General features: G+C 36.9%; 1 protein-coding gene across 1 annotated transcript in view; it reads left to right on the top strand.

Moving 5' to 3' along the window:
* Nucleotides 1-18425, top strand: part of Agbl4 (AGBL carboxypeptidase 4) — a 1043215-nt gene that overhangs the window by 560216 nt on the left and 464574 nt on the right. The window contains exon 5 of the mRNA XM_042679054.1: nt 15690-15906. Within this exon, the coding sequence (XP_042534988.1) occupies nt 15690-15906 (217 nt within the window). The remainder of the gene's footprint in view (nt 1-15689; nt 15907-18425) is intronic.

The following is an 18425-nucleotide window of genomic DNA, read 5'->3' as shown; positions in this document are numbered from 1 at the left end:
TTTCACTGTACTAGTATAAACAGAAATACAGATAAGCAGACAGATTGGAGATAGATAAATCCAAATCTCTTGGAGAATTTAAAGACTCAATGATAAGTAAAAAGTTCAGCAAAAGATACTAAGCCAAGCCACCAAATTCTTAGTATCATTACTGACTTCACTCTTACTTTTACTTTTCATATTCAATGCCTCAGCAACCAATCCTCTTTATATTCAAAGCAGATTCTAGCAATGCATCAGTAGCTCACACCTATAAAACTAGCTACTCATGAGCTTGATATCCAGAAGACTGTGGTTCAGAGCCAAACTTGGCAGAAAAATTCATAAGACCCCATCTCCAGTATGTTGCAAGCTAGGTTAGTAGCATGAATCAAGTGATCAAAGACAAGCTAAACAAACAACTCCTGTAAGTTCATGACCTTGAGTAACAGCAAAGAAAACAAAAACAAAAAAAAATGACCAAAAGAGCTGGACAACAACAAAAATCAGATTCCAAATGCAATAACTTTTGATCACTTCCTTTGTTTCTGCCCTTACCCAGCACATCCTTATTTTCCTAGACCACTGTAGTATTTACTCAACTGTCTCTCTTTTACTTCCACCATGCAAACCTCTTACCAATGCCTGCTATGTCCCATAACTGTGTCCTCTCTCCTTCACTTTCTTATTTTTTCAGTTTCATTTATTTTATTGTAAGGGTGGTATACATCTCTGCCAGCATCTGATATTGTTTTCTTGACAATGGACATTCTAACTGGGATGAGATGGAATCTCAAGGTAGCTTTGATTTTCATTCTTTATGGCCAGAGACATTGAACATCTCTTCATGTGTCTATTGGCTATTCTCATTTCCTCTCCAGAGAAGTCATTTTTAATTCTTTAGCCCACTTGTTGATGAGGGTGGTTCTTTTTTGAGGATTTTTTTTCTTTTTTCTTTTTTTTGTCGGTCTTGGGCCATGGGCCTGGGCACTGTCCTTCAGCTCTTCAGCTCAAGGCTAACACCCTACCAGGTGAGCTACAGCACCATTTCTGGCTTTTTTTTCTGCTTCTGTGGTGCTGAGGAATTGAACCCAGGACCTCATGCATGCAAGGCAATCACTCTACCACTGAGGCAACTTCTCAGCCCTGAGGATTTGTTTTTGAAGGGTTTACTTTTTGAGCTCTAAGTATTTTTCTGATATAAAACCCTTGTCTGTTATATGGCCAGTGAAGATCTTCTCCCAATCTATAGGCTTTCTAGTTATCTTGCTAGCTATGTACGTTGCCATGTAAAGCTCTGCATTTTAATGCAATCCCATTTATCCACCCTTTTTTTGTTGTTGTTGTGTTTCTGGGTCTCTATTTTGTAAGTTTTGACCTGCACCAAGTAGCTCTAATTTATCCCCCATCCCTTTCTGTAATATTTTCAGGGTATGTGCTCTTACCTCGAGGTTTTTGATCTATTTGGAGTTGCTTCTGGTGAAGGGTGATATATAAGGATCCAACTTGAGTTTTTTACATATGTACAACCAGTTCTGCCTGCAGCATTTGTTGAAGAGGCTGTCTTTCTTCCAGCTGATGAATTTTGACTCCCTTATCAAAGATTTGTGGCCATAGTTCTATGGGATCATTTCTGGAGCTTCAGTTCTATTTCATTGCTCTTTGGGCCTGTTCATGTTCCAATAGCCAAGCTGTTTTTATAACTATTACATAGAAATACAAGAAAAATGGCAAGTCAAGGAACCTCCTCCCACTCAAAATAGACATGCAATAGAAAATGAAAATATTCAATGAAAAACCTAAAGCATAGTTCTCAAAATGCTCTACAAACACTACTGATGAACATGCTGAATGAAAAGATCAATAGCCTGCATATGGCTATGCATAAGCATGATGAGGCTAACCAAACTTTAATGTAGGAATTCATGGTATCCACAAACAGAAAGCTGAATGAATGGCAACAGAAGGAAAGGGAGTCCAATGAAAGTATAGCTATTCAGATAAAGGATTTGAGAGTGAACACTGAAAACCCAAATCAAGGCAGTAAGGAAGTCCATACAAGATCTAAAACAAAGCTTCAATAGAGAGATGGAAGCCATCAAAAATTACTAACCAGAAGGGAGGGAGATAAAAATCAAAATAGAAAGTTGGGTTTTTTGGTTGTTGTTTGCTGGTCATGGGGCTAGAACTCTGGGCCTGAGTGCTGTCCCTGCACTCTTCAGCTCAAGGCAAGCACTCTACCCTGAGCCACAGCACCACTTCTTGTTTTCAAGTGGTTTATTGGAGATCAGAGTCTCATGGACTTTTCTGCCCGAACTGGCTTTGAACCGTGATCCTCAGATCTCAGCCTCCTGAGTAGCTAGGATTACAGGTGTGAGCCACCGGCGCCCAGCTAAAATAGAAAGTTTTGAAAGTATTTTAGACAATGCAGAAGATATAATCTCTGGAATTGAAAATAGTCTAGACTTTATAGAGAAAGAACAGATTATTTAAAACAAATCTCAGAAACAAGATTTATCCCTTCAGGAGATCCAAGACACAATCAGAAAGCCTAATTTAAGGCTAATTGGGCATTGAGGAGGGCCTAGAGAAGGAAGCTAAAGGAAAAGGAAATATATTACAGAATCCTAGCAGAGAACTTCCGAAACAGCCAATAGGATAGGCCCATTCAGATACAAGAAGCCTTTGTAACTCCAAACAGACCAGACCAGACCAGAACATCCCTCCTTCCATACAGGATCAATAGAGACCAAGGAAATGAGATGTACAAAACATCATGTTGAAAAACAAACTTTACAACTTCGGTGGAGGGGGCGGTAGGAGATGGGAGGGCAGGGATGGTAAGGAGAAACAAAGGAGGAGGCAACAATACTTGATAAGAAATGTACTCATTACCTTGCTCATGTAATTGTAACCCCTCTGTATGGTATTTTCACAATAAAAAAAAAGCTTATTAATACAAAAAAAGGTTTTAGGGAGTGAAGATCAATCACCTAAGGAGGAAAACCAGTAAGAACAACTACAGATTTCTCAGCAGAGACCATGAAAGCAAGAAGACCTTGGAATGAAGTATGCCATGTCCTAAAGACAAACCACTATCAACTAAGGATAGTGTACCCAGCTAAACTCTGTTTTATAACCAAGCAACAAATAAAAACCTTGCATTGCAAAGAAAAATTGAAACAATATATCTCCACCAAACCAGCATTACAAAAGATATTTAAAGATATCCAACACATAGCAAACCAATAAGAACACAATATAGGCTGAAATGACCCCTAAACAGAGACTCAGATAATCACAGTAACAATTGAGGAGGCACAGCTCCTATGAAGATGGATAACATGGCAGGACCTATGAAATACCTCTCAATCCTAACTTTCAATATCAATGGACTTAACTCTTCAATTAAATGACATAGATGAACTAGGTGGATCAAAAAGCAAGATCCATCTATCTGCTGTCTTCAAGAGACATGCCTTGCTCACACAAGCTAACATATTCTGAAAGTGAAAGGCTGGAATAAAATCTATCCAGAAAATTGCCTCTGTAAGCAGGCTGGAATTGCAATCCTAATATCAGATAAAATAGACTTCAAATTAACATTAGTGAAAAGAGATAAAGAACATTACATACTAATAAAGGAATATATACAGGAAAATATAACAATTCTAAATATCGATACACCAAATGCTGGAGCACTCAAACCCATCAAGCAAACACTACTAACCCCACAATAGATCCAAACATATTGATCATTGGTGATTTTAACTTACCTCTATTGCCTTTGGATAGATCAACATGGCAAAAACTCAACAGAGATATCTCAGAAATAAACAAATTGCATAGACCAACTAGACTTAAGAAACATCTACACCTAGCAGCATCAGAATATATATTATCCTCAGCAACACATGGACCATTCTCCAAAATAGACAACATTTTAGTCACAAGGCAAATCTGTGCAAATTCAGAAATATTGAAATGATTCCCTGAATTTTCTCAGACCACATTGCAATAAAATTAGAGGTAAATACCAAAAGACACGATAGAAAATTCTGTAGACTGAACAACATATTGTTGAATCATCAGTGGGTCATTGAAGAGATCAGAAAGTAAATTCAAGTATTCACGATATTTAACAAATACAAACATATAAAATGCCAGCTCCTCAGAGACACAGCAAAGACAATACTCAGAGGAAAATTTATAGCTCTGAGTTCCTACATAAACAACTTGGAAAAATCTCAAACCAACAATTTAATGATGAACCTTCAGCTCCTTGAAAATGAGCAACAAGTCAAACCTCAATAGATGGAAACAAATAATTAGAATTCGATCAGACTTAAATAAATTAGAGTCCAAAAAATCCATAGCAAGGATGAACAAAATGAGTTGGTTCTTTGAAAAATTAACAAAATTGACAGGCCCTTAGCAAATCTGACCCCTCACCCTCTCAAAAGCAAGATAGAGAGAACACACCAAATAAAAAAAATCAGAGATCAGAATGGGAATATCCCAACAGAAACAAGCAAGATTCAGAACATTATAAGGAAATACTTTGTAAACCTTAATGCTAACAAATTTGAGAATAAGGAAGAAATGGAAGAATTTTTAGCAAATATTAATATACCCAAAATAAACAAAGAAGATCTAAACCAACAAAATAGAAATGGCAATAAAAGATCTCCTTCACTTTCTAACCCATTTTTGCCAATCTTGTCTTGCTTATTCCTATTCATTCACTAATTAAAATTTATCAAATAAACTTTCTCTTCTGATTCCTTTAAAGATTCACCTAGATATACAACTATAGGCCTTCTTAACTTCAGCCCACTTTAGTAGAACATATAAATATTCAGTTAAACTTTGGATATTTATCAAATAATTATTCTCATAAATTGAGGTATCCCAAAGTAATAATTGTTGAATTTCAAAATAAAGTCTTTCTTTTAATTTGTATATTTTATATTTGTATATTTCCTCCCTTGCTTTTATAAAGACAAATGTTGCATCTTTTTGTTTATAAACTTTGTTTTCAATAATTGCAAATCAATAAAACCTTTAAAAGGTGAGGTAGTTTGGTACTTCATTTAATGAATACTCAATTAGAGATTTTCAATTATTTTGAAAAAAATGTAACCAAAACTTAGAGGTTATATTAATAACAACAAAACCAACATGAAAAGCTTAAATTATCTGAAATCCCACTGATGACAAATGGTAGGGAGAAAAGGCACATTTGTCTTACTGACACCTCTGGGTTTGTGTGTATGTTCATATATGTGTCTTTTGTGGTTTAATGTGAGCTTCATACAAAAATTGCATAGTTTAATTTTGTGTATATTTTAACATGTATAATTTCTCTTTTGAAGACGTAAAAGAGAGGTGGGTTCCAGTGTCTCATGCCTGTATCCTAGCTAGTTAGGAGGCTAAGATCTGAGGATCATGGTTTGAAGCCAGACCAGGCAGAAAAGTCCCTGAACTTTTATATCCAACAAACTACTAAAAAAAAAACTGGAAGTTGATTTGTGGCTCAAGTGGTAGAGTACTACCCTTGAGCAAAGAAGCATAGGCCAGTGCCCAGGCCCTGAGTTCAAGTGTTAGAATCAGAACAAAAAATAAAGAAGATAGAAAACAATATGAATATAGAATATATAACAGAATATATAATACATTATATATAATATATAGAACATACAACATATATGTGTGTATGTATATAGATATATATACATATATTCAGATTTACAGTAAGGAAAGTTTGTCAAGAGCCCTCAGACTTTTGTCTATTGTCTATGCTCAGAATTCCTCACAGTATCTAATCTTTAGTTTTCTGTATTTACTATAGATACCAGAAACTAGTGATCTGAGTGCTCAATATGTCTTAAAGGCAGACACATGGGCTATAACAAAATTGACTGGTGAAATTAGTACAAACTACCAGCCTGGGTAATATCTGTGCATAGTTTTCTTACTATCATTTGTAAGAAAAGGAGTTAACTCCTATCTTTGAACACAACTTACTTTTGTTAGAGAGGACCACCTAAATGAAAGGAGTGTATTTGGCTATATTGCAATTGGGAAGGACTGGGAAGAGAAAATAGAGTTATTACTGATTTTCTTTCATAAACATGTGTTTAAGATGCCCCCTTCCTTTGTCCTTGTTTATCTACCTTGACCCACACTGCCCATTTCACAACCTGTGCATGTAATATGAACTTGGAATTCATTGTTTTGTATCAAGACACAAGATGATGCCAGTTTTTCATCAGGAACATACATCATAGTCTCCATGAACTAAGCCCCTACTATGTATCCACTATTGAACTTTTACAATAAATCTGTGATATTAATTTCAGTTTATAAAAGGAGAAACCCATGTCCAGTGCTGTGTGACCAGTGATTAATGGAAGTAGCTTAGAGCCCACACCAACCTTCTTTCTATTGTACAATTAACTACATTCCTAAAAGGCACCCAAAACCAGCTCTGCCTGACATACTTATTCATTTATTCATTCAAAATGTTTATTGGATACCTTCTTATACTAGGTTTCATACAGGATGACTACATGACGATCCAATCTAGTAACTCTGAAACCTAAGTCCTTATTCTTGTTCTATTCATGACACAATAACAAAATAATGTGAATACAAAATTTTAGTGCAAGCCTAATTCATTGCAGCTCTGGCATACCACTGCCTCATATACATGAACCTGTTGCCAGCAAAGGACCATTCTGAAAACACAGTCTTTTTTACCTAAGAGACTATCAACAACCCTGTGATGTATTACAGGGCTTACCATAGTAAACACATATCACATAGAAGTGCATACAGGGCAAGCATTCAACAAAAACTTGGACTTGAATCTAAATCTGAGCATCTAGTCCTGTGGCAACTTCTTGCTACCTCTGAGGAATCTGGCTTGGAGTAGATAGAGTATGCATTCTTGCACAGGGTGACTGTCCTTGTCCTTCTGACTGCTTTGGCATTTTGCCACTAGCCAACTGTAGGAAGGAATGTTGTTGCTGTCTACCATCATACCAGAGGGAATAATCAGTCTCAGCTATTCTCCTACTCTAAACCAGCCAAAGTAATTGGCTTTAATTTTAATTTTTTTAATGGCTTGGAATTAACAGTAGCAGCTGCTGCCACAGTGTGTGGGTGTCCTTCTCCAGAAGGCACTGGCAAAATAAAAAAAATCCCTACGTATAAAATAAACTGAAAAATAAACAATACAGTCTAAGGGACAAAAGGTTAATTCAAGAAGCGAGCAGTATCCTTTTGTTATCTAAAACTTGGCAGGCAATATATAGCACTGTCTCTCTCCTTCCACCTCTAGTGCCCATTGGCCCCTGATAAGATGGTAATCTGATTAGACCCTAGGGTATAAAAATGTGTTGCCCATATCTGAGTACTCCTTCACTCACTTTTTCTCCCCCTCCCTGTGACTCACCATGAGATTAGCTGTGACAAAGTGTGGAGAGAGATAAGAACAGATATGGTAGTGACAGGAGCATTATTATAGTTATTTGGAGGAAGATAGGATTGGAATTAGGATTGGGCCCTGTTTGCCTAGGGAAGGTAGATTAATAATATGGGCATCCATGCCAGACATCTAGCTGTGCCAGACACTGGAGAGGAAAAGGAAGGGGCCAACTGGCTCAAGCCAGGGAGAATGTCTTGATGGTTCCAACTGAACATAGACTAAAGGCCATGTGTTGGCTTATATGACAGATGAGAGATTCTGCTTCTCCTGCAAAGGGAAGAGGAATGAATTATGATTTCAATTTTAAATATACCTGGGAAAATGGATGCCAATATGCTACCTGTCCCTGAATAAATTAAATGTAGTATTAGATGACTGTGTAACTGCAATTGTTACATGAATTTCAGGGGGTACAGCCCTGCCTGATATATTGGGAAGATTATGTATTTGCTAGTCTAGTCAGTATTGCACAACAAATAACACACCGTTGGCATAAACTGGACACTTAGTATACATTACTTCCTTAGTATACATTACTTCCTTTGGGAGTTAGCTGAGCGACTTTGTGATGTTTTTGCTTGTGTACCTGGAGAAGACCAATTCTTTTTTATTTCCCTTTCTGCTAATTTGAGGAAATATAGTTGGAAATTAGTAAATACTAAATCCAGAGAAAACTCCTATTCCCAAGTATATTTTCTGCTCAATTAGAGAGGAAATGAGGGGTCCTATATTTCAGCATTCTAAAGAAAGCTAGAGAATGGACCCTGAACAGTGACTTCATCCAGGAGATAGGCCATTATGTTCAGTCTTGAGAGAATATACACCAGGGTTTGTAAGCTTCCTAGGTCTGTTACAGGATCAAGTATTGGACTAATTCCTTCCAGAGGTCTTCTGAGGTATGGAGTTCATGTTTATTTTAAAAAATGTTCTTTATCATAATGTTCATCATGTTGTTCAATGACAGGAATAATCTTAGAGTATTGTTGTATAAGAGGAGTTAATACAGTATAAAGTGCCTGGAATGGCCTGACAAAATGGTTCTATATATACATGTATATATAATAGTACCTTAGTAATTGTTAATATTGTTACATCACTTCTTTGTATTATCCCAGAGTGTCTGTGCTAAGTATCAGAAGCTGCCTCACATAACCTGACATCAAGGACAGGCTCTTTCTTTGGGAATCTCTTAAAGCTTTCATGTTGTATTGCCCTGTAGGGCAACCCTCTCCCACTATCTGTGTTGAAGAGTCTCTAGTTCATACTAAACTAAAATCTGCCTTCTTATGATCCTCATTTTTCTTTTATTTTTTCATATTTTATCTTTCCATTTTCATTCTTTATTTTACTTCTTTAATCAACAAGTACTATTAAACAAGACCTCACTATGCAGCCCTAGTGGGGAAAAGAAGAAATAGAATGGCATGGTTCTCATCTTCAAGAAGCCTATGTTCTTAAGCTTGCTGGACAGGCACTCGATCACAAAACCATGCCTCCAGCCCTGTTTTTTTTTTTTGCTTGTTTGTTTTGGTTTGGTTTGGTTTTGCTATTTTTGAGTTTGGATCTTACATTCTGCAGAGACATGATGATTCACCTATTTTAAGTGTCCTGTGGTTATTTGAGATGACAGGGCATGTCACTGGATCTGGCTTCCTGCTGTTGAGATGAAATCACACAGACTTTTTCTTCCTAGGCTGGCCTGGCACCACGATCCTCCCAATCTCAGCTTCCTACATAGTTTAGGATGACAGGAATATAACACAGAAGTCAAAGCACAATCCTTATGTTCTTTGTCTCCTAAGTATCTGTTGCTTGCTATTAGGAAGCAAACCAGGTGATAAAACACTTTTGTCTAAGTAGAGAAAGATTATATAACCTGAATAGTTAGGGAAGGCAAGAGAGAGGAAATATGTTAAAGATAGACATTTATGTATACATTCTTTTATTCATTAATTAGTTCATTTAAAACATGCTTAAACCTTTATTAACAATCAATCATTTACACATCTATGAATAGGAATTCTCTAAATACAAAACAAGAGTCAGTTCAAGTGGAGGGAAGATCAAATACACACAATGAAGGTGCTGTATACAAGTGTGATTGGGAATTTTGAGTTAGTTCACTGTGAATAAAGCTTAGGGTTCAAGAGGGAGAGATGGGTGCTGACACCTCCCTTTCAAGGAGATCATAGAAAGCCTTGTGAATCAAGCTGAAATGTTAGGACAGAGTTGTCCAAAGGGGTTTTTCAGCAGCAGTGTACTTCTGGTGAGAGCACTCTACAACCAGATCTTTCTGAAGTAGAAGATAATGAGAGTGAATTGAGTAGCAAAAACAAAAGGACAGTGACAAGGTATCATGCTCTGAGCACAGACAGGAACCACACTGGCCTCCATCTAAAACAGGTCTTGCTGCTCACTAACCTAGCAGCCTTGAAAGGTTTTTACCTCTCTGAGCTTTGGTTTTCTTTTCTATGTAGAAGGGGTGCTTATAATCCCAGGCTTATAAAGTTATTGTGAAGATTAAATCATAATGTGCATAAAATAACACAATGACTCTGTAGTAGAATTTAAAGTCCAGCACAGAGATCCCTACCATGTTGTCTTTTTTGCCTAGAATTGTTTTGGCTATTCTAGGTCTTTTGTTGTTCCATATGAATTTTTGCACTGTTTTCTGAATTTCAGAAATGTATGTCATTGGGATTTTGATAGGAATTGCATTGAATTTGTATATTAATTTTGGCAGTATTGCCATTTTCACTATATTAAGGCTGCCTATCCAAGAGCATGGAAGGTCTTTCCATTTCCTGGTGTCTTCTGTAGTTTCTTTTTTTAAGTTTTTATAGTTTTTGTTAAATAGTTCTTTTATATCTTTGGTGAGGCTAATTCCTAAATATTTTATTTGGGGGGAGGTTGTTGTGAATGGGATTGCTTCCTTTATTTCCCACTCTGCTTGTACATTGTCGGTGTACAGGAAGACAACTGATTTTTGTGGGTTGATTTTGTATCCTGCTACTTTGCTGAAGTGGTTTATAATTTCTAAGAATTTGGGGATGGAGTTTGGGGGATCATGAAAGTATAGTATCATGTCATCTGCAAAAAAGGATAGTTTAACTTCTTCCTTCCCTATGCGGATCCCTTTAATGTTTTTTTCTTGCCTTGTTGCCCTGACTAAGGGTTCTACTATGGAGCCATAATAACAAAGACAGCATGGTGCTGGCACAAAAACAGACCCGAAGACCAATGGAGTAGATTAGAAGACGCAGAAGTAAAACCACAGCCTACAGTCAGCTGATATTTGACAAAGGAGCCAAAGACATACAGTGGAAGAAACACAGCCTGTTCAACTACTGGTGCTGGCAACACTAGGAGGCCACATGCAGAAAACTTAAAGTGGACCCCAGCCTATCACCATGCACCAAACATCAACTCAAAATGGATTAAAGACCTTAACATCAAACCTGAATCTCTGAAACTACTGCAGGACAGAGTAGGTGAGACACTTGAATTTATAGGCACAGGCAGGAACTTCCTGAACAGAGTCCCAGGGTCACAACAAATTGGAGAGAGACTTGAGTTTCTGCACAACTAAAGCTATAGCAACCAAGCTAGAAAGACAACCAACTAACTGGGAAAAAATATTTACCAACAATATATCAGACAAGGGGTTAATATCCAGTATATACAAGGAACTCAAGAAACTAATCCCTCCCAAACCTAACAAACCAATTACTAAATGAGCAAGGGAACTAAAGAGAGACTTCTCAGAAGAAGAGATAAAAACGGCAAAGAAACACATGAGGAAATGTTTACCATCCCTGGTTGTAAAGAAAATGCAAATAAAGATACCACCTTACCCCAGTCAGAATGGCCCACATCCTAAAGTCAGCCAACGGAAATGCTGGAGGGGATGCAGAGAAAGAGGAACCCTATTACACTGCTGGTGGGAATGTACACTTATACAACCACTTTGGAAAGCAGTCTGGAGGGTCCTCAGAAAGCTAAATATTGACCTCCCTTATGACCCAGTCATACCACTTCTAGGCATCTATCCTGAACAACAGGAACTAGTATACAAGGGTACATGCACCTCCATGTTTATTGCAGTACTGTTCACAATAGCCAGGATATGGAAACAACCCAGATATTCCACCACAGATGAATGGATCAAAAAATTGTGGTATTTTTACACAATAGAATATTATGCAGCCATTAGAAAGGACAAAATAATGGCATTTGCAGGGAAATGGATGGAGCTAGAAGAAAACATGTTGAGTGAGGTAAGCCAAGAGCAAAGAGACAAACGGCACATGGTCTCCCTGATAAGTGGATGTTAAATCCAAAACGTAAGGTAATATGACAAAATTAACAAGGCTTAAAAAATAAAGGAATTCCACTCATCTGGTCGAATCCCTACTAAATAACCCCATGCTGCTGATCATATACATGGTATATATGAACACACTGGAGGGAAAACAGGAGGAGGACACGGAACTAGAGCAAATCAGGGAAAAAAATACAACAGTGGGACCCATCAGCTGCACTGGACATTGATCAAAATGAACTAAGCAACTCAATGGCAGTGATGAGAGGGAGGGAATGAGTGGGAAAGAGGGAATAGCTGATGCCATGCAAAACAAAAGAAATGTACATATCACCAAATGTGGAAGAAAGAACTGTATTGCAAAGCTCATAGAACTCATAAATGTTAGGACGATGATAGACAATTTGCCTGATGAAAGTTAGAATGTGTTTGTGACTTTCACTGAGCATCACTATCTCACAATACTGTGAAATTTGGGAAATTAGGTAATCACTTAATCACAATAAGGAATTTGAAAAAAATAACAAAATGAGAATATGCGAAATAAGAGAAAATTAAAAATGCATTCCAAAGGGAAAAGACATATCTCCTCCCTAATCTCAGCCTCCTTTGCCTTTATTCTTTGCTTTATTTAAAAGTCCTGATGAGTTTGTCATACTAAACTCTTCTCAAATTGGTATGTTTGTATACTTAGATGGGTCTGGAAAGTCTAAACCCAAGCAGCATCTCAACTTCTCTGAATGATTACCCAAGGCCTATTACCTCCACTCCCTCTGCTAATCAGGTTAGGCATTCTGACCCACTCTGGAGAGCAGCTGGGACAGCTCCAGGCAGTAGATGATTCTCCTGATAGAAGATAATCAAATTCAGTGAAGATACAGTCTCACAGAGTTAAACTGCTAAACTTGGCTATGAGAGAGAAAACGAGAGTGACTGGATTTAAAACATGGGCCCTGTGCAGATATACTGGTAAATGAAGAGTTGAAAATAGCATCATAACCTAAGGGACCTTATGGCTTTAGGAATCACCTGTGTAGTAATGAATGCTGACTAGGGCTACTAGAGACTCATATTCAGATCTTTGAGTTACGCCCTTAGTGACTATCACAAACCAGATACACCAGGTAGGTGTTTTTCCTAAATACAAATCTGAACTAGTAAGAATAGGTTATTCTGCCAACTGCATTTTTGTATCTCCAAGCACATTGCAAATGCAGAGCAATGTATATTCTATCTCTTTTTCATAGTTCATCCTGTTACTTCTTCACTAATCTTGGTTTTTCACTACCTCATTTCTTCTCCAAACCTTTCCATTTTTCATGGTTAATCTTAGCCTTTTTGTCTACAATGTCCTTTACCAAACTGTGCTTTATCTTAACCAAACTATGCTTGGTACATAATACTTAAATATTTGCTGAATATAAAAACCATCTCAATAACCAACTGTCTTGGAAGTCATTACTTCCTCTGTTAGCCTCCCAGGAACTGCTCATTCTTTTATACTCCACATTTAGAAGAAACAAGGGAGAGTGACTTTCCTCCTCACTTCCCATACACCTTGAAAACCATTATTTGTGTCCTTTTATCATTGGTAGGACAAGAATTTCAATATAGGACTGTTAGGATTGCGATCTAATTAGAATGATGAGTAGCTGAAGGGTTTGTAGCATAACTAGATTAGAATGTTGGCTTGGGAGTAGGACGGAGAAAGATAAGAGCCATTCTGCCTGGAAAAGCTTGAAGACTTTGCAGTGTAAACAAGTTGTGGGACCTCTGACTGGAAGTTTTCCTTTCCTTGTGAATATATTGGTGTTCCTTTGCTAGAGAATGAGCATTCCTGGGTAACAAACTTGCCTGTCCAGCATATTTATATCAGTATTTCCTAAAGTATTTCTGTGGAAATGGAATGTTCTGTGGAAAAGTAGTAGTACTAATGTAGAGTAATGTTGAGTATTCCTTTCCCTTCTTTGATATTCACAAGGTGTTAAGTAGTTTATTTTTAAAATGCTTAGTCTTGTAATACAAAAAAAAAGAAGAAGAAAAAAGAAAATCCTGACTTTTCTTGGAAAAGTGGGCCTCATGTGTCAATGTTTCTCTATCATCACATTGTTTTCTCTCAAGAAAATTTTAGAGTCTGAAAGTATACAGACTTGTTGTTAATATTTTATTGAGTATTCCCCATTAGAAGATATACATTCCATGAAGACCAAGACTTTGTCTGTCATATCCAGAGCTTGTGTATTGCCTGGGCATATATGTATTTCAAATAAGGATAAACACATCTGTAAAATGAGTTCATTTTTGCTTAACTTCACATTTTCCAAACAATTGATAAAGAACAGGGGCTAGAGTTTTAACAAAATGTTGCCAAATTCAGGTCTAGTATTGGCTATGTGATGTATCATTCTCCTATGCTCATGACTCAGGGTTCTTTTTAAAAAATTGATTAGCATACATGAATTGTACAAGGGGGACTCTCCCCTTGAAAATGTGTGACATTTCTATACATGTAAATCATAATCATCTCCTGCCATCACTCTCTATATTCCACTCCCTCTTCTTAAAATAAATTCAACAGGATTAATTGTTCTATTTTCATACTTGCTAATAAACTAGTTTGACCTGTTCATCTTCATTTGTCCTCTTTGTTATTCTTCCCCACACCTTCCCCCAACACACTACTGGCTAATCCTTCCATCCAAGACTTTAATTTCTTTGTCATTCAGTTTTAAAATTGTATATTAATTGCACCAAATGGTTTCACTATGGTATTTCAGAGATGCATATTTTGGGTCTCAATCAGAATAACCCTGTTTGCATGCTTTTTGAGTTTATTTAGGTATTTAAACATTGCCTCCTTTATTTCATTGACAGTTCTTTGGGGTTTTGTGTGTGTGTGTGTGTGTGTGTGTGTGTGTGTGTGTGTGTGTGTGTGTGTGTGTGTGTGTGTGTGTGTGTGTGTGTGTTGAGTGCGTTGTTGGAACTTTAGCTTCACTATGACTTAAAACCTCTATTGTAGAATTATTGGCTTTTGAAGAAAACTGTGCTGCCTTCTTTATTCATAAATTTAGTGATTTTTTTCCACTGGGATTCATGTATCTGGGCCAATTTTGGATATAGATTTCAATCTTCTGTACCCTTTCCATTGGTGATTTCTTGCAAATTACTTGAGATTGGGTAATGCCTGGGTTGTAGTATCTTTTCTTGTTGCTAGAATGGAGGGATGCCATCTCAGCTGCCAAATAATGAATTTCAATCCTCAAGATTGAAATGTGGAAGTCTTCTGGAAGGGGAGGAAGCTTAGCTGCAAAAGCTATTGCCATAGATAAACCACAACATGTTTTTCTAGTATCTTTAAGTTGTTGTGCAAAGGAGTTGCCATTTAACAAAGACAATCCCTGTAACAAGCTACAGGGATTAAGGTTTATACCTTGTGTGGACTTTTTCAACAGCTAGAGTTTGGGGTCCATAAGTAGAACCTGTCAATTTTACCTTGTATTACAGTTTTTTATTTCTGTCCCTCAGTTGGAGGAGCCAGAGACCAGCTCTGGACTCCTTGATGCTTTTCTGCTGAGGACATAGTTTTTCTGCAGTTTTCTACCTCCCCATCACCTCTTTCATGATTTCCAGCTTCCTTCTTCTCTTTCTCTCTTTAAATCTAGTCTCTTTTGTGATACAAGACTGTGCTCATTCACAGAGTGAAAATGGAAAGTGCTTCTAATCTGCCAGCTTGCCGTTCTTCCCTCCTGCTTACTTTTAGGCAGGATCTTGCTAGGTTTTCTAGGCTCATACTCATGAGAGGTTCTTGCTGTTAGAAGTTTTTCTTCTAGGCATTTGTACCTTTTGTTAGCTTTAAGGTCTGAACTGCTATCTCTTAAACTCATATTTATTTTTCAGGCAAAGGCTGCCACCTAAAAATGTGTACTACTACCGCTGTCCAGACCATCGGAAGAACTATGTGATGTCCTTTGCATTCTGTTTTGACCGAGAAGAAGATATTTACCAATTTGCTTACTGCTACCCGTATACGTACACTCGCTTCCAGCATTACCTTGACAGCCTCCAAAAGAGAAACATGGACTATTTCTTTCGGGAGCAGCTGGGCCAGAGCGTGGTAAGCCTAGCACCTTGGTTTGGGTGCCCATTTAGAAACAGGCAACCTTGAGATAGAGATTTATCAATTAATTTTTTTTATACAATGCAAATAATATATATTAGTACTTTGAAGATTAGTGTATTGGAACTTTTAATATGTTAACTCTTTTAAGTAATAATAGAAATCAAGAATAATTATCTAAGTAATAATTTAATGATTTAAAAAGATGTTGTCTTACCATGTGATTTATTGCACTGTTTACCAAAATAATCCAGGATAATCTCTCATCTCAAGATTTCTAACTTTATCATACTTAGAAAGTATCTTTGTTATATAAAGCAAAATATTCATGAGTTATGGGATTTAGGACTAGGGCATTATTTTCCCTAAAATATCTTGTCTTCCTCTTTCTTCTTCCTGACCAAACCAGAATAAGAAGTTATTATATCGTATTTATGAAAACTTTCTCATTTAATTAAAAAAATGTTCTTTTTTGTCAGCAATACTTTGGTTGATAATAAAGAATAAGCAGGTGATCATTTGATTTTACATTTTAGTCTCTAAGTAGTATGTATTTTTGTATCCCTAAGTAGGAATACTGAAAGTCTTAAGTAAATGTACTGGTAGAAATATCAGAAATTACTATCCAATGAGCTTCTGGTATGTATGGTATAAAAATGAGCTTTACTTGGTAACTGTGAATTCCACATAGAAATGCATCCTACTTCTAGATAAACCTAGGAAACAGTCAAAAGTAAAGAGAGAGAGAAAGAAAGAAAGCATATCTATTCCTCAGATTCCTAGAGCCAAAGTTGGTCATGATATTTTTATATTTTGAGGTAAGCTATATACTAAGATCTCACAAAATATATTTGCTTTACTCTTACCTTCCTATCAGTTCTTCTGGTACATGCCATTTATATCTGGTATCTATTCTTCGAACTTAAAGTATGGACTCTAGGTGCATTAGTCAACATACTAGCAGGAAACAATAGGCTCAGATTTGGATAATTCAAAGAGGAAGGTTTAATAAATAGGCTGTTTACAAGGTACAGACAGTATGCACAATATATAATGGAGTTTCCTAGAGCCAATAACAGGTTACAGGATATGAAGGAAGGAGCAGTTACCAGATCTCAAGCATAGAATTATTTGGTGGGCCACTGGGATAGAACTGTTATTTTTAGTTTAAAATATAGGTAATCTGAAAGGCCTTACAGAAAAATATAACCATGTATTGCTTAACCATAAGGATATATTCTAAGAAATGCCACCTTTTCTTATTGTGTGAATATCTGAAGTATTTTTATAGAAACTAAAATGACTTTCACAGCCCTAGGTGACATATGTGGTCTGTCATTGACCAAAATGTTAGGTACACAATACACATAGTCCTTTTCTTAACTTTCACTGATCTCCCATGAAGGCTAACCCAGCCAAAAGTCAGGTGACAAGAGAACCCATTAGCATAGCCTATACACTACATCCTCTCAGAGCAAAGCAAAGAGTGGAGAAGGATAGTAGATGAAAATGGGGCAGAATAGAACATACTAGATGTACTTAGACCAATCAACAATATGTTACCAGAGACTATCAGATTAAGATGGACTATTAAAGAAATTCTGAGATGAATTTTTGATATATAGCTGAATTGTTATGATTTAAGAGAATGAAAAGTTTATTAAACACTCATGATGTATAAGAATATGATCTGAAGCCGGGCGCTGGTGGCTCACGCCTGTAATCCTAGCTACTCAGGAGGCTGAGATCTGAGAATCGCGGTTCAAAGCCAGCCCGGGCAGGAGAGACCGTGAGACTCCTATCTCCAATAAACCACCAGAAAACCGGAAGTGGCGCTGTAGCTCAAGTGGTAGAGCGCTCGCCTTGAGCTGAAGAGCTGAGGGACAGCACCCAGGCCCAGAGTTCAAGCCCCACGACCGACAAAAAAAAAAAAAAAAGAATATGATCTGAATATTACACTCTGGTTTTTACCCAAATCGCCTCCTAGAATTATGTCAGACAGAATGTAAGTGTACATTGACTGGTCTAATTAATAAAAGAATGGTATGTCTGGTGGTATTGTAAAGGGCTGAGAGCAGCAGAAAGCCAATAAGAGTAATGATAAAATAAGTTAAGCTTCCTATAATAGACAATCAAACTAACCATTAAAATAACAAAACAGAAACTCCTTTCTTTTCTATATAAAAGTTGGAGTGTAAACAAGGCAGAGGAAATACTGTGGCTCTGTTCCTGGAAGGCCTCTAGGCATCAGATTTATTCATTTTTCTTCTCTGTTGTCTTTGGGAAGTGATCCTCTGTCTTATGATCCAATGTGGAATTCTATTATTAAATCCATGTTCTAGGCATCCGGATGAAGGAAGTGGAGAAGAAGAAGAGAAGGAAGCAGTTATATGACATTCTCATTTAATAGAACTCCTATCTATATTTAAGCAAATGAATATTAAGAAATGACAACTTTACTTCTGAGTGACCACCTCTCACCTGACAATTGGTAGTCCTGTATATATGGATGAGAC

This window comes from Dipodomys spectabilis, unplaced genomic scaffold, assembly GCF_019054845.1.
Source record: "Dipodomys spectabilis isolate Male_0828 unplaced genomic scaffold, ASM1905484v1 ptg000002l, whole genome shotgun sequence".
Taxonomy (NCBI): domain Eukaryota; kingdom Metazoa; phylum Chordata; class Mammalia; order Rodentia; family Heteromyidae; genus Dipodomys; species Dipodomys spectabilis.
The sequence above is the reverse complement of the archived record's forward strand: the minus strand, read 5'-3'. Positions and strand labels throughout refer to the sequence as shown.